Consider the following 17805-nt stretch of genomic DNA (forward strand, 5'->3'; position numbering starts at 1 on the left):
AAACATCATCCCCACCACAGTTACCCACTCTTTCCGCTTTGTTTTTCTTTGTTGCACTTTTTATTTCTCGACAGTTCATCTGTTTGTCTCCCTTACTGTCATGTGAGCTCTGTGACAGCAATACTTTTACCCCCTTTTCCTGCTTTTTGTTGCATTGATAATTTCTTCCTATTGATTATACATTGTATTTTGTTTTTGAAATGGTTTCCCTTAAGACTCATGTTTCTTTACCCTGTTGAATTTAATTTTGAAAGAATTTCAAACTTAGAGTTCTAATTGACTTCTTAGTCTTAGCAATATGTATGCTTTATCATGTTTTCATATCTCTTTGTATCTATCATCTAGCATTTCATTTTCTAGTTACTTAAATATGTACTTCCTATTTCTGTTTTCTTTATCTTGGCCCCCTAACCTTTTTCTTAGTAAAACACACACACACACACAGTAAAATTTACATTACTGTAAAATTCACCCATTTAGTGAGTTTTGACAGTTGTATACTGTCGTATCACCACAAACACAACAAGATAAGGAGCAGTTCTGTCACACTAAGAAATTCCCTGATGCCCATTCGTTGTCATTCCTGACCCATCTTCTGTCCTGGGCAGTCGCCTACCTATTTTCTGATCCTGTAGTTTTGCCTTTGCTATAACATCGTGTGAAGGGGATTGTGAAGTATGTGTCCTTTTGATTCTGGCCTTTTTAACTTAGCATCCTTAATGCTTTTGAGATTCATTTATACCATCGCATATATTAGTAGTTTCCTTTTTTTTTTTATTGCTGAGTGGGATTCTCTTTTATGGAGGTGCCTACCCCATTTTATTTATCATTTCCTAGTTAAGGGATATTTGGGTAGTTTCCAGTTTGGGGCAGTTATGAATAAAATTGGTAGAAATATTCACTTGCAGGTTTTGGTGTGAACGTAGGGTTTTTATTTCACTTAGGTGAAAATACCTAGGAGAGAGGTAATTTTTAAAGGAAAACGCCAAAGTATTTTCCAGTGTGACTGTACTATTTTGCATCCCACTAATGATGGAGAGTGGATGGGCAGGACACTTCTTATTGTTGTGATTCAACTTTACCCTCAGGTGGGCACCGTGTCCCTAGGTCTCGGGGGTCCTGTCATCACCTCAGCTAGTGGAGACCTGCGGTGCTCTGGGTCTCAGACGGAGTCCTGCTCCTCCTCCAGGGTGGAGGTTCATCCCCTCCCACTTCATTCCTCCGTCTGCAGCTGGTCTTGACCATTGCAGGGCAGAGCCTTTTGCTCTCCTTCTGCCAGTCTGGGGCTCTTCTTCCCTAGGGAAAATGAAGGAGAAATATCTGGGTGGGTCTTTGTGTCTGCCTGCTGCTGCTGTTCCCCTCTCCAGGCTTATACCATGACTGGTGCGCGCTCAGGACTCCTCAGGTGGGCACGCGCACCTGGGGAGGTGCACGGAGAGAAGCTCGTGAGTGGGTTAGAATTCCCCGTGTGTCTGCGCGTCCCGGGTGTTCTCTACTCTCATACTGCCTCACACGTGGCCTTTAGCGATTTATAAAAGTTTCACTGAATTCTTAGCCTGCTCGTATGACATCCAGTGGCCTCTTCCTCAGATTAAGCAAGCTCTTGTGTCTCCTCTCTTCTTGGAAGTGACTTTCATTCAATTGCAGGTCAGCTGGTTGCTCTGAGACTTCTCTAAGCTGATATGCTCAAGAAAAGTGAATTTGTAGATTGATGAATTTTTGTGGTGACAGTGGGAGCAGAGCTCTTTGCTACTTTCTACTACATCCAAAGCAGAAACCAGGAATTTCCCTTGCGCCACCCTTTAAAGTTAACAGTACATTTCTCTGAGATATTTGGCTGTCTTTACTTCCTACATGATGCCCTGTAACATTTCCTAAATCTTTAATAATCTGAATACTTCTCTAAAAATATTTTCATTGTGGGTCTGTTGTATGGTGAAATTTCTTATAGAAACCTGGGAGTAATTTTATTATACCTTCACATTTGAGCTATGGTTTTGGATATTAAATTGAAGGTTAAGATATACTTTTAAAGTATTGACAGAAATTTTCTCCATTCCCTAATCAGTGTTGTTGATAAGGTTGATGTCCATTGATTGTCGCTCCTCATAGGTAATGTTTCCAGGGGGAGAAACAAACTAGAAATGGGTATGCTGAAAGGAATGTAAGTTTAATAGCTTAGAGAAAATTATAAATAAGAAAATTTAAAAATTAATAAGATACCGGCAAAGGATATTGATGGATAATATCCTTTAGGCAAGAAGAAAAACATTTTCCCTCCCATTTGACTTTATTTTTCTGAAAGTAGACCACATTTAACCGTGTGTGTGTGTGTGTGTGTGTGTGTGTGTGTGTGTGTCAGTGGGCAACACAGTTTATCATGAAATTGAATTAGGTAATATTGGAAAAACGTACCTAGGTGACTTTTATAAACAAAAGGCAGTTAGTTGAGAGAGGTCCAATATGAATTTAACTTAAGTTAAACATTACCTGAAAAGATTATAGATTATTTCTATCACCTGTTAATGTAAGACATTATGAAAGTTCCTGGCGTGCATACTACAGAGGTGATTGTGGGAACTTTAATGCTTGAGAAGAAAGATTTGAGTACAGCAGCCATAAATGTGTCGTGAAGAGAAAATATATCCAAGAGGAGCAGTTCTTTTAATTCTGGGGTTTTTTCCCCTAAGATCCCTTATTAAGCATATATTCCATAAGTATACATTGTTTTTTGTCCTTTAACTTTTTAAGTGGTTTCTTATTTAAAAAAATTAAAGATTTTGTTGTTTAGAACAACTTCAGCTTTACAGAAAAATTAAGCTCCCTGTCCCAACCTTCCCCTGCCTCAGTTTCTCCTGTTATTAGCATCTTTCATTAGTGTGATACATTTGTTACAACTGATAAAGCAGTATTGATACATTATTATTAAAGTTCATAGTTTACATTAGAGTTCATTCTTTGTGTTACATATAATTCTGTGTTTTGATAAATATGTAACATCGTGTATTTGTCATTAATTATTATTGAACTTAATTGTTCTTATGGTATAGATATATTTAAACACTTAGCTTGCACTAAAGACATAATACTTAATTTTAAAACAAACTTCTGCAATTGTCTGGAATTTGAAATAGTTAAGTAAAACTACTTCTTCTCTGTCTTCCTTACTTTTCATTTCTACCAGTGAACAGCTCTGCGCTTTTTGTTACTGTGGTGAAAAAAGTTCCTTAGGACAAGGAGACTTAAAACAATTTAGAGTAACGCCTGGATTTATTTTGCCATGGAAAAACCAACCTTCTAACAAAAAGGATGTTGATGACAACAGCAATGGAACTTGTGAGAAGATACAAAACTCAGCACCACGAAAACAAAGAGGACAGAGAAAGTAAGCAATTTTGAATTTAAATGGTTCGAATGCATTAAGACTATATATGGTTTATTTTCATTGCAGTGTTTATGAACATACGAATGGGATTGTTACTGAACAATTTATGTTTCCAACATTCATGTGATGCTTTATGACTCACCATTAATGCAGCAAACATCCTTTCTCAACATTTCTTTCTTATTTACAAAAAAGTTTACCTTAGTTGTATGTTAACAAAAAAGAAGAAAACTTTACAGAACATAATATAAGCCTAGAGGGGATTCATGGAATTTATCTGTATATGGAATGAAAATTTTAAAAAATTAATGAGATCTTTCTTTCCTTTTTCTAAGTATGTTTTAAATAGTTTGTAAGAATATAACATAACAGAATAGCAAAAAACCAAAGTGGTTTTTCTACTCATGTCCTTTATGTGTCATTTATTTATTTGTTTTTATGGTTCAGAGAATGTTGAACTTTACTGTAAACTCTTATCAGGATACAGTGTTAACTTTCCTTCTAAGTAATCATGTGCTGAGAATGCCCTTTCTAAAGTTAAAGAAGATGCTCTATTTTTTTTTAAAGAATTTACGTATGTTGTATGCCTGAAACTAATATATAATATTGTAAATCAACTATAATTAAAAAAAATTTACTATTTGTATAACTATATATGTGTGTCTGTATTCATGGACGTTATATTTCCCCAGAACTCTTGTCTAATACATTTGCTTTTGGACTTACTATTTTTTTATATGTTGTAGTTTTGTTTGAAGGCCATCTTAATACGTGGACTTGGCTGTGGTAGTTGAGGGAGTAGAAGTTTCTGTGGTTGATGAGAAAGTGTAAAAATTAATTTAGCTGGGAAGGCTAACCAGCTCTGCCCCTTGAGGGTGATGATGTAATCCATCCAAGTGCTTATCTGGCTTTTATCCAGAGTTAAGTACTAAGGCATTGTGTGCTGCGCTTATTTGATTGGCTTCTTCTTTTGGACTGCTGCCAATGCCTTGAAGCCCTGAAGTAGGAAATGAAACAATAACAACAACAAAAAAAACCCTTTTAAAAGAATTTAAGGTAGACCAGCTTAAGGAAGTTTAGAAGTACTGTGTTTAGAGTTTTGATGTTTTAAAGGCCATAGCTAGCTTTACCTTTCGTGATCAATTGAGTGCTCACATTCTAATAAAATATATCAAAAGTCCAGAAAACTTATAAAGTCTATCAGTCACTAGTAAATTTAATGGACTGGACCAGGGTATATCTTATAGCCTCATGTTCTGCCTTGAATAATGGCAATTATTAAACAGCTGTTTTGGGAAATACAGTTGGGCTTTATTTATTTATTTAATAAGCTAAGTTAATTTTTAGTGAAAACTTTCATGAGCTAAAATAATTATGTAAAAATAGCCTTGGTTTAATGAAAATCTTTAAAGTTATTAAGTGGTGATAACAAGCCAGTTAGTGGACCTTAGGAATAAAGCATGTTTATGAAATTTGGACATCATTTAGGGGTGAACGGTTAACTTAGCTTGGTAATGATTTCAAATATTTACAAAATATGTTACTAATGAGCTATAAACCAGATAAACAGCTAGTTAATTTTTTAATTTGAAAAGGAGGATTTTATAATAGCTTTCCCCCATGGTGCACTAAATGTAAGAATATATAATCAAGGATTCATTTCCTTTTTTTTTGTTTGTTCATTGTTTAAGACTTAAAATTTGGGGGATACGTAAATATTTCAGCTAACTTCTCTTGTTTCCTAAGCCGGGCTCCTGTCATCTGAGGGTTGACATCAGCTTCTTACCCGTTTGTTGTGTACATACAAACTGGTTGTAAAACCTTAAGGTGAAATTTGACTAACATGCTGGTTAAGAACTGGTTAGTAATAAACTGGTTAGTCATTCCATTGGTTTTTATACCTGTCCCCCCATCAAATTACTGGTGTAAAGAAAATACGTTAAAACCATACATTCATCTTCGTCTTTTTTTCCTCCCAGTAAATTAGCAATGATTAGTAATGAGGATGTATTTGTAGGAATGGAGATTATATTTATAGGAAGGTTTGTTCTCATTTCACTGTGGGCATTTATAAAAAAGAGAATTCAAAGTTAGCATAGCATGGTAAACTTTTTTAAAAAAAGTGAGTCTATGCATTTCTAATGCTAAACATAAAAAATCTTGGTTATTTTTCATATGGTTTGATATTTAAATGTACTTACTGAAATATGTTAATACTTTTTTTCTTTCAATGATTCCAGGTATAAAAAAGTTGAGTACCCTGGTCATTGTGCTGATTTTCTCTTACTAGGAATCATGATAAATAGCCAGCATACAGAAGTGCAGTGAGTTATAATCTGTATTCAGTAGTGATTTAATCCAGAATTATGCTCAGGTTAAATACTGTGCTATCAGGAGGAGATTAAAGTCTTCATGCCAGCCATCTGATTTCCCATGTTGAATGCTAGACACAACAGTAGTCATTGTTTACTTCTTGATCTCAATTAATATCTGAAGTTTTCGGGCTCTGAAAGTCTGAAATCTCCCATATGTTATTCAGTGAACACTTATTCAGTGTTCATTTTTATACTGTATTTTTTGCTGTTACACTGTTGTCCTTATTTCCAAGTCACTAGTAGCTGTTTTGTTTTTGCTTTTTACTTCTGGTTTGTGAGGTAAAGCCGTAGCAGAGGGTACTTGCAGCACGATGCCACAGACCAGCTGTCGAGATTGCCGAGGGGACCGTAGGAAAGCTCCAGCTGACACATTTCACTCCCCTTGCCTCCCTCTTCACACTTCATAGTGGGTTTTCATTCCCCCTGGGAAATAACCTTTCTTTCCATAACATTAACTGCCAGCTCTGATGTGGTAGTCCTTATCATGAAGCAAATTACAGATTTCTGATTTGATCGTTATGTTTTTTAAGCATTTAAGTAAGGCCAAAGGCAATATTCATTTTATGTGATAAAGTATGGTTCATGACTAGAATATTAGAGTGTCAATTAAAAAAACATATAGAATGGTAAACTAAGTTTGCAGCTGTAATTTGTAACACTTTCTTATGGATTTGGAGACTTTTTTTTAGTTGTTGCTTACATGATATAATGAAGCTATCCAGTTGTATATTTATACTATGAATAACAACATATTCTAAAAGTTTATGCCTAATAAATTAAAATTGGTTTGGCAATACGTTATATTTAGGTTATTATAAAACGAAACAATTTTCTACTTGTTATCACTTCCACTTATTTGGTTTTATTTTATTTTCCAGGGAACGGTCTCCTCAGCAGAATATAGTATCTTGTGTGAGTGTAAGCACGCAGACTGCTTCAGATGATCAGGCTGGGAACTTATGGGATGAACTCAGTCTGGTGGGCCTTCCAGATGCCATTGATGTCCAAGCCTTATTTGATCCGACAGGTATGAGCCAGTCTTCAGTAATAACCACCCCCTTTTTTTTTTTTTAATTATTTATTTATTTTAATTTTTTGGCTGCGTTGGGTCTTCGTTGCGGCATGTGGGATCTTTTGATGCGGCATGTGGGATCTTTCGATGCGGGGCGGTAGGCCCTTCACCGCATTGCATGGGCTTCTCTCTAGTTGTGGCATGCGGGTTTTTTCTTCTCTAATTGTGGCACGCAGGCTCCAGAGCTCATAGGCTGTGTGGTTGTGGCATGGGCTTAGTTGCCCCGTGGCATGTGGGATCTTTGTTCTCCGACCAGGGATCGAACCTGCGTCCCCTGCATTGCAGGATGGATTCTCCTGATTGTGTAGGCATTTTAACTTTAGCGAATTATCAACATAATAGTATATACTGTTCATCTAGAAATAATTATCACATTGTAAAAAAAGTCACTGTTAAGTATGCCTACTTAGGTAAAATAAATTGTCTAATTATGTTTACTTATTTAGCATCTGTACAAGGCTATCACTGGGCTGGATGCTTTTATAAATATTTGCATTTACAATTGTGTAGACACCAGTGCCATGGATATCTGACAGTTGTGGAAAGAGAAATTCTAAAGGGATCTGTGAAAATTTGGGGAACATGGCCGTCTGGGTATACTTAAAGTAGGGGTGAAGGATAATAGATCTTAGCCGTGGGGATGGCCTTTAATACAGTGTAGTAGTAACCCATACTCATGATTTGGTGCTGTTGGGGCTTTGAGTAAATTTCATTCTGCAGTTGAACTGCATGTAATTGTTCAAGTGCTCTGTGATAGAGAATTTAAAGACTGAGCTGGTAGTGATGATTGATGTGGGCTCTTGGTGTGGGATGCAGTGGAATAGAGGTGTGTATATAGCTTATTTGTCATAAACAAAGTATTGAATAAATTTCCTTTATATTTTATGTAAATACAAGAAATAAAATAATAGTAATATTTAAATAAAATGACGAAACTAATTTCTTTATTGAGGAAATGATCACTAATTCAGTGTGCATCAGAATCACTTAGAGGGCTTGTTAACACGTAGATTTCTGGGCACCATGGCAAGAGGTTTTGATTCAGTAGGTCTTGGGTGTGATCTGAGATTTGCATTTATAACAAGTTCCTAGATGATACATTTTGAGAAGGGCTGCTTGAGTGGTATCACAAATATAGGATGTCATTGTGTATTCACACATTAGAGTTGATTTGGGGGTTTTTCATCGTTACTTATTAACGTTAACATGTTTAATGTTTATTCATTTGCTTCTTTTCACTTTAACGATTTTAGGCACTTGTTGGGCTCATCACCGTTGTGTGGAGTGGTCACTGGGGGTGTGCCAGATGGAAGAACCGTTACTAGTGAACGTGGACAGAGCTGTTGTCTCAGGGAGCACAGAAGTAAGTAGAAGAAACACATTTTGAAAGCACAGCTTTATAACATTTACTGTGTCACCGTAAAGATTCATTTGCAAGATGTATTAAATGATTATTATAATGTAAAAACCCTTAAAATAGGAAATTTTTAATTTATATCCAGGAGTAGTTTGTGCACACCACTAGGATATAGTATGTTGTGCAATAAACGCAAATCTTTAAAATAAATATTTTACATTTAAACAAATTAAAATTTTTAGAAATGGGAATTACTGACTGTACTTAACGCATCTTACTCTTTAAGACGAAACTCCTTGATGAAGATTTCAAGTAAGAGAGACAGGATTTGACATGTCTTTAGTCCAAATGTGAGCTAGCTCTATTTGCTATTTTAAAAATTGATTAAAATATTTCTTTTCAGTCAAGTTGGCAGTTCGGTTTGTCTTTTTGGCCCTATCCCAAAGTAATATCATATACACAGTCTGCCATCTTTCAAAGCTTTCACTGTGATTTTCATGTGATTTTGAATCGAGAAATAAATGCAACGTTTACCTTCTTTCTATAATGGCAGCAAACCCTATGAAGTGAAATTGCTTTGCTGCCTACAAATTCCATTTCTAAAATATTTAATTAACTAATTTGTTTGTGCTGGGTTTTAGTTGTGGCAGCCAGGCTCCTTAGTTGCGGCTTGCCTGCTCCTTTGTTGTGGCATGTGTGCTCCTTAGTTGTGTCTCACAGGCTCTTTAGTTGTTGCTTGCTGTTTCCTTGGTTGTGGCATGCAAACTCTTAGTTGTGGCATGCATGTGGGCCCTAGTTCTCTGACCAGGGATTGAACTCAGGCTCCCTGCATTGGCAGCTCAGAGTCTTAACCACTGCGCTGCCAGGGAAATCCCCCTTTTGGTTTTTGACAAGTATATTTGGGAGAAGTGAAACAGGACTTCCAAAGGAATATTGAAAATGGAATTTTTTTGCCATAGAAATTATACGGGCTTTAATAGATTTAATATAGGTAAACCTTTCAAAAGTATAATTGAGACAAGGACTTAGATGTAAGTAACTTTTCAATTATTATGTTTTCTTTGCTCAGATGATCAAAATGACCTAATTTATATGGATGAGTAACTCTCATCTCAAGCTTAGTCAAGTTAGAGTGTTTGTTTTGGAAATGTGACATTATGTTTAAAGGCTTACATTACCAAATTTTGAATGATATAATGCATGCTAATAATTTTCCCACAGTCTGAACTTACTTAGATGGCCAGATCATGACTGTGATAGATCAGTGAGAGCTGTTTCTTCCATGAACTACTTTAGAAGTAGCTTTGGAATATCTTGTGACAGTGAAAAGCATTATAGGAAAGACAGTGAACAAGGGCTAGGATGAACTTTGTGGAGTTGGGTTGTTGAACTGTAACGGCACATTTTTGACAAGGCGGAGGGGAAATAGGCACTCTTATGCCTTGGTGGTGGTGATGTAAATTGGTGCATATTCTCCGGAGAGAAATTTGGTAATGCCTAACTATATATGCACTTATCTTTTGACCTTTCTGAGATTCTGTCCTGAAAATATGCCTCCAATAATACAAAAACATGTGCTTTTAAAAGTTAATAATTGCAGCATTGTTTAATTTGCAAAATATTGGAAACAACCTAAATGACCACACAGAATAGAATGGTTGACTGAACTGTGGTGTGGTTCATAAAGTGCAATACTGTGCAGCTGTAAAAATACTGTGAGGAATATTCTTATGAACTAATATGAAGTGGTTTCCAGTGTTATACTTTTAAGTGAAATTAAAAAGTGCAAAAGACCTTTTATGGTGTGCAACCCTTTATGTAGGAATGAATGCGATGTAAGAAAATACACATGCATATGCACATTTGTGGAAAAGAAATACAGGAAGAATAAACCAGAAACTAGAGAGATTGGTTACCTATCTCTAAATCGTGGGTGGGAAAGTGGTGGAAAGAAAACAGGATTGGAATCAGTGTAGCAGGGATGAGGTATGACACTTCTCAGATATATCTTTTTGTGTAGCTTTGACTCTTAGAACCATAGGAGTGTTTCACCTACCCTGAAATAAACAGTTACAGCCGTCTAGGCTGTGGGGGAACCAAAAAAGGAATAGCAAAATGCACAATGATGGGGGTAGGGAGGAAACTAAGTAACTGAAAAATAGTATCTTGACTGGATACCCATAAAGCTAAAGACAAACAAAACCCTGCACACACATGCTGTCATCTAGTGAGTAAAATTCTAAAATGATTTTTGTGGTGTTGGAATGGAGGTATCGGAGGTATCAATATAAACTCATGGTTTTTAATATTTATATGGACAGATACAGAAATATAGATATGTGTGTGTGCGTGTTAGTACGTATGCGTTTCTCTCGTAGCTCTGTCCCCTGTGAAGGCCTAGAGGCAGTGACCTGCAGTAGCAGTGAGCACAACTAGTGTCCAGATCTTGGTTTCTAACCAATGTTCTCCAATAAAGAGGACCAGGGCTCCTTGAAAAGTGGCTCATGGTGCAGGGAAAATATAAGATGAGGTGCCAGAAAGCAAGGAAGTGCTCAAAGAGATGGGGACCTATTTGAAAGCACAGGAGCCACCTGAAGGAGCTCCTAAGAGCTGGACCAGCTTGAGCAATAAGAGAAAGTAGTGGTAGTCTTGGGTTTTCATCTGTAGAATAAGCCGCACTGATAAATAGATAAAATAAATAATTAGTGTAGGTCAAGTCACATCACTTCTCTGCCTGCCCATTTCATTAAGAAAGTGAAGCCAGTCTACTGACCAGCAGGTGGTGATCTTCAGCGTCCCCACGAGTGCTTCTAAGAAAGGCATCACTCAGCGTAACCCTTCCCCTCCCTCTCTTCCTTCAGCCTCACTGACTTCCTTGATCTTCCTCAAAACACCCACTTCTGGGCCTTTGCAGTTCCTGTTCCCTTTCTGTTGAATATCCTCAGATACCTGCATGGCTTCCTCCCTCATTTCCTTGAGGTATTTATTCAAGTTACCTTATCTGTGAGAGGGCTTTGCGGGGCTCCCTGTTGAAAATGTCAGGTGCCTCCCCCTCCCGCCGTAGCCCTGCTGGATTGCTTTCTCCTTTGGTACTTACCAGCATCTAACACAGTGTGCATTCACCTAATCATCTTGTCTGTCTCACCTCGCTAGATAATAGTGCCATTCTGAAAAAGATCTTTTTCTGTTTTAGTCATTCCTCAATAAATACTTGTAGCCTAAATGAATAGCACTAAAGATCCTCCATGGAATCATTCGTAGTTACAAGAAAGAGGTCACAAATAAGTGCCGAAGTGTTAAAGGAGGTCACCAGTGTGGCTAATTGTATACAAGTTTATAAATTTATAATTGCCAAAAGAACCCCTCCAAAGCTGAGTAAATCTTTACAGTTCTACATAAGCAATGGGGGTGGGATGGTGTGAAAATGAAAATCTTTGGTATCTCAAAAGGTTCCCTAGGGGCAAAGTGTGTAAAAGTGCTGTTGAACGTAGAGCAGGCTTTTATTTTACCAAAAAAGAGATGTTAAAAATTTCTCGACCACTGTTAGGATGATATGTGGCTGAATGTATTACGATACCTCCCTCTGTTTTCAAAGAAAATAAACATTTCATCTGCCTCTTCAAGATAAAGGTGACGTTTCAACAATGAGAATGCAATGACTTTTCAAAGAAACGTGCTGGGGGTTGAGTGTTTTGAAAACAGATGTTTGAAACTATTTCTATTGGTAGTTTATTGCCAGAAACAATGAAAGTTTGTAATCAGACAACAGAAATATTCACATTTGTTGCCAAAAGATCGTGGACACAATTTCCTGCTTAAAATGTTCTAAAGAGTTTATGTATGATTTAAAGCCATTTGTTAAATGTTAATATTTTTGGACTGTGGAAGGTGAAAACCTGCTGGCTAATTCTTGATAGTTTGGTTGGGACTGAAAAGTGCTTGTGGAAACATGTACTTCTGTTTAGACCTCCCTATTTTTGTGAGCGTCATCTTTTCAAAAACCTTTGACAGATACTGAAATAAACTGAAGTTAGAATTGGACCTCTCAATCTAAAATGATGGAAAAGAACAAAATACAGAGCTCAGATGGTGTTGCAGTACTCTCTAAGCTTTTGGATTGTTTACATCTTTAACTAAGAAACACTTGAGGATGTGTCCTTAATATACATTGTCATTGGACTATGTATCTCCTCTTTATGTCACTTACCAACATGTGTAAATTTGTCGTTTTTGTGAATATTTAATTACTTTTGGTCCCCCCCCCCCACTAGGGCTGTAGGCATCACTAGGGCATGGATACTGTCTGTCTGTGTTGGTTTGTCATTTTATCTCTAGTGCCTGACAAAGTACCTTGAACACAGGGGAGTCGTTCATGGGATAAATGGATGCGTGAGCGGAGTTTGCTGGTGAAGGGCAATACCGAGTGCCGTGCTCCGAGGGAGGGGAGGGTGCTGCTGGCACCTAGTGGCTGCTGCTAACTGTGTGCACGGCGCAGAGCCGGATCCAGCTCCAGTGGTGCTGAGGTCCACAGATCCTCCTGTAATCAGTCACTGTTATTCCTGAAGTAAAACTGGTACATTTAATACATTTCTGCAGTTGTTAAATGGCATTCATTATCAAGCCGTTCAGTTTTTCTGGTATTTCCCACCGATTGTTTTTCAGTTTTTCCCACTGATTGTTTTTCAGTTTTTCCATTGGGAACTTTATTTATCTTTTGCTAGATGAAAGAGTATGCCAAACTACAACCTGTGTTTCAGGAAGGGTAATGGTGTTTCTCTTTCAGTTTCCTCTTTGGAGCCCTGGGGGTGCTACCAACATCTTGGAAATCTGGATAATTTGAATATTACCAAAGGAATACTTTCATCCTGAATTCTACAGATGTTTGGTCATTTTTTTACCTAAAACCCCTCTTTCCGGCACTTCACTCATTGCCCTCCAAAGAAATATCTCATAAACCTCCAACATGTATTTCTGTTCTTTTAGCTAGTTCTGAATCGAATGTTCAGTCTTACCCTATAAATAAAACATTAAAACATTACTTATAACGTGTCTCCATTTAGCATTGGTAATTTCTCACGTTTTCTTCACCCTCCTCACCTGCCACAACCCCATATTGCAGTTCCATTGTATTCTGCTGATTTTGTGTCACTGGTCTTTGTGTAAAAACCAAGTTCTGCAAGAAGAGTTGTAAGTTTTTTTATATTTTGGGCTCTTTTTTGTAGACTGAAAAAGTAGCTTTTCTGTAATGAGGTGGGAGTACGCATTAAGAATGTGGACAAGTAGTGTAATGTAAATGTAATTTTTGTTTTAAAAAATGATTAACAATATACAGTAAAAGTCTCTCTCCATGTCCTTCCCCTAACCAGCTGAAAGTAGGTTTATATAAGATTACTTTAAAATATGGTCTGTATCTTTATGTAAGATGATTTCCAAGTACCTATTTTATGAATAATGTTGTCTCATACTGTTATTTCTTATATAATCCTTGTGCTTTGCAATGTAAATTAAAAAATTATCAAAGTTATATATTCTTCATTTTGCCCTACAGTTTTTTAAGAGGAAGGAAACATTCACATATCTGAATTCTGTATTTGTGCTGAGGGGTCCACAAGATACCTCTACACTGGAGACTGACTAGGACTCATGGGACTCAGCATGGAGTTGTAATTATGGCTGAGACTTATTGCCTTGATGTGGTAAAAATACACAATGAAAAAACCTTAATGAGAAAAGACATTGACAAGGTCTGGAAGAACCCATGGGCAGGCTTCCTTAGGTGCTTTCCCCTCCCGGAGGGGCCATGCAGAGTACGCCCTTCCTCCAGCAAGAGAAGTACAGTGACATGTGTGTGATGCTTCTGCCCTGAGAAGCTCAGGGTTTTTATTGGGCGCTAGTCCTGTAGGCACAGTCTGCCTGGCACGAACCAGAAGGAAAGCCACATTGTTTGCACAGATAATCTAGGGCCAGTAGACTGCTGCCGCGGCCCCCCCCCCCCCCCCCCCCCCCGCCGCCGTGCCTGTCTTTTCTTTGTTTCCCTTTTCCTGCATTCTTCTGCACTGGAATCCTTTATGACTCCATTTTATCTCCTTTGCTGGATTATTACCTGCACAGGCACACCTCATTTTATTGCGCGTTGCTTTATTGCACTTTGCAGATATTCTGGTTTTTTACAAGTTGAAGGTTTGTGGCAAGTCTGCATCAGGTAAGTCTTATAACCACCATATTTTTTCCAACAGCGTTTGCTCACTTTGTGTCCCTGTGTCACATTTTGGTAATTCTCACAGTATTTCAAAGTTTTTCATTATTATGTTTGTTATGGTGACCTGTGATTGGTACCCTTTGATGATGCTATTGTAATTGTTTTGGGATGCTACGGACTATATGCCCATGTAAGACAGCGAACTTAACCCGTAATGTTCTGTGTGTTCTGACTGCCCCATCCACTGGCCGTTCCTGTCTGTCTCCCTCTCTTCAGGCCTCCCTATTCCCTGAGACACAGCAGTATTGAAATTATGCCAGTTAATAACCCTACAATGGTCTCTAAGTGTTCAGGTGAAAGGAGGACTTTCATGTCTCTTTGAATCAAAAGCTAGAAATGATTAAACTTAGTGAGGAAGGCATGTGGAAGGCTGGGACAGGCTGAAAACTAGGTCTCTTGTGCCAAGCAGCCAACTGTGGATGCAGAGGAAAGTTCTTAAAGGAAGTTAAAAGTGCTACTCCAGTGAAGACACAAATGAATAGAAAGCAGCACAGCCTTATTGCTGTGGTGGAGGAAGTGTTAGTGTTCTGGATAGAAGGTCAAGCCAGCCACAGCAGTTCCTGAAGCCAAAGCCTCATTCAGAGCAAGGTTCTAATTCTCTTCAAGTCTGTAAAGGCTTCGAGAGATAGTGAAGCTGCAGAAAAACACCTTGAGGCTCGCAGAGGTTGGGTCCTGAGGTTTGAGGGAAGAAGCCATCTCCATGACAGCAGAGTGCAAGGTGAAACAGCACTTGCTGACGTCGATGCTATGGGTCACCCAGAAGATCGAGGTAAGGTCATTAATAATGAAGGCGGCTACAGCTAACAGCAGATTTTCAATACAGATGAAACAGCCTTATGTTGAAAGAAGACACCATCAAGGACTTTCATAGCTAGAGAGGAGACGTCAGTACCTGATTTCAGACCTTCAAAGGACAGGCTGACTCCCTTGTTAGGGGCTAATGCAACTGGTGACTTTAAGCTGAAGCCAGTGCTCATTTACCTTTCTAAAAAATCCTCGGGTCCTTAAGAATTAGGCTGAATCTACTCTGCCTGCGCGCTGCCCGTGGGACAACTCAACCTGGATGACGGCACAGCTGTTTACAACATGGTTTACTGAATCTTTTAAGCCCACTGTTGACACCTACTGCTCAGAAACGAAGACTCCTTTCAGAATACTGCTGCTCACTGACCGTGCACCTGGTCCCCCGAGAGCGCTGATGGAGACGGACAATGAGACTCATGTTGTTTTCATGGCTGCGAACACACATCCATCCTGCAGCGCGTGGATCAAAGAGTGAGTCTCACTTTCAAGTCATTATTTAAGACATGCATTTCGTGAGGCTGCAGCTGCCACAGATAGGGATTCCTCGGATGGATCTGGGCAGAGTCACTTGAAGACCTTCTGAAAAGGACTCACCATTTCTAGATGCCGTTAAGACTGTGCGTGATTCGTGGGAAGAGGCCAACATATCTACATGAACAGGAGTTTGGAAGAAGTTGATTCCAGCCCTCCTGGAGGACGTCGAGGGGTTCAGGACGTGAGTGGAGGAAGTAACTGCAGATGTGGTGGAAGTAGCAACAGGACTAGAGTTAGACGTGGAGCCTGAAGATCTTGACTGAAATGCTGCAATCGCGTGATGAAACTTAGCAGATGAGGAGTTGCTTCTTACTGATGGGCCAGAGAACGCGGTGTCTTGAGGGCGCATCTTCTCCTGTGAAGGTGCTGTGAGGATTGTTGAAATGGTAACAAAGGATTTAGAATATTGCATGAACTTCAGCAGCAGGGTTTGAGAGGATTGACTCCAATTTTGAAAGAAGTTCGACTGTGGGAGAAATGCTTTCAAACAGCGTTGCATGCTTGAGAAGTTGTTTGTGAAAGGAAGAGTCAGTTGACTCTGCAAACTTCATTATTGTCTTATTTTTAAAAATTGCCATAGCCACCCAGCCTTTGGCGACCACCACCCTGATCAGACAGCAGCCATTAATGTCAAGACATCTTTTGACTTGCTTAAGGTACAGATGATGGTTAGCATTTTTTAGCAATAAGGCATTTTAAAATTAAGGTATGTACATTGTTTTTTAGACAGAATGCTATAGCACACTTAATAGACTACAGTACAGTGTAAATATAACTTTTATATGCACTGGGAAACAAACAGAATTGTATAAGTGGCTTTATTTTGGTGGTCTGGGATTGAATGTATGATATCTCCGAGGTATGCCTGTAACCCTTGTTTTGTTATTTTATTGGTTACTTTAGGGTTTATAATACACATCTTTCACCACAGTCTACCCCGAAGTGATATTATGTAGTTGTGTGTATAATAAAAGTGACTTCCATCCCCCCCTCCCCCCCCCCCCGGACTTTGTGCTAGTGCTGTCTTGTGTGTCTGACTTTCACATGTTATGAACTCCGTAAGGTATTGGTATATTCGAGAAAACAGATATCTTTTAAAGAGATCTAAATAGTAAAACTAATTTTAAATACATTTACCCATGTGGTTACGTTCTGGTGCTCTTCGTTCCTTTGTGTAGGTCCAGGTTTTCACTTTGTGTCATTTTCTTTCTGCCTGAAGAAGTCCTTTAACATTTCTTGCAGTGCAGGTTTGCAGGTGATGGCTTCTTTCTGTATTTTTATTTCCAAAGTGCTTTTATTTTACCTTCATTTTTTTTCTTTTTTTTCTTCAGGTCTTTATTGGAGTTTAATAGCTTTACAGTGTTGTGCCAGTTTCTGCTGTACAACAAAGTGAATCAGCTGTATTTATACATATATCCCCATATCCCCTCCCTCTTGAGCCCCCCCCCCCCGCCATCCCACCCTTTACCTTCAGTTTTGAAACACATTTTTGTCAGGTGCAGAATTCTAGGTGACTTTTCCTCCCAGTACTTTAAAGATGTTGTGCTGCAGTCTGCTTACATTGTTTCTGGTGAACAGTCTGATGCCATCCTTGTCTTTGTTCCTGTGTACCTGTCGTGTCTTTTTATATGGATAATTTTAGTACCATGTCACCAATTTTGGACGATTCGATTATGTTATGTCCTGGTGTAATTTGCTTCATGTTCCTTGTGCTTGTGGTTTGTTGTAGTTTCTGGGATCTGTGATTTATAGTTCTCATTATGGTTAGAAAGTTTTTAGCAGTTATTTTTTTTTTAATTAATTAATTTTATTGGCTGTGTTGGGTCTTTTTTGTTGTGCGCGGGCTTTCTTTTTAGTTGCGGTGAGTGGGGGCTACTCTTCGTTGTGGTGTGCAGGCTCCTCATTGCCATGGCTTCTCTTGTTGCGGAGCACGGGCTCTAGGCATGTGGGCTTCAGTAGTTGCAGCACATGGGCTCAATAGTTGTGGCTCACGGGCTCTAAAGCGCAGGCTCAGTAGTT

General features: G+C 38.5%; 1 protein-coding gene across 19 annotated transcripts in view; it reads left to right on the forward strand.

The window, feature by feature from the left end:
* KMT2C (lysine methyltransferase 2C) overlaps nt 1-17805 on the forward strand; it is a 268850-nt gene that overhangs the window by 100139 nt on the left and 150906 nt on the right. For all 19 annotated transcript variants that reach the window (XR_009053403.1, XM_057733880.1, XM_057733884.1 and 16 more), the window contains exons 4-6: nt 3185-3385; nt 6639-6787; nt 8086-8195. Coding sequence is in view for 18 of the 19 variants with exons in the window: in XM_057733880.1 (XP_057589863.1) it covers nt 3185-3385; nt 6639-6787; nt 8086-8195 (460 nt within the window). In the remaining variant the exon portion in view is untranslated. The remainder of the gene's footprint in view (nt 1-3184; nt 3386-6638; nt 6788-8085; nt 8196-17805) is intronic.

The sequence above is a fragment of the Hippopotamus amphibius genome, chromosome 4 (assembly GCF_030028045.1).
Source record: "Hippopotamus amphibius kiboko isolate mHipAmp2 chromosome 4, mHipAmp2.hap2, whole genome shotgun sequence".
NCBI lineage: Eukaryota > Metazoa > Chordata > Mammalia > Artiodactyla > Hippopotamidae > Hippopotamus > Hippopotamus amphibius.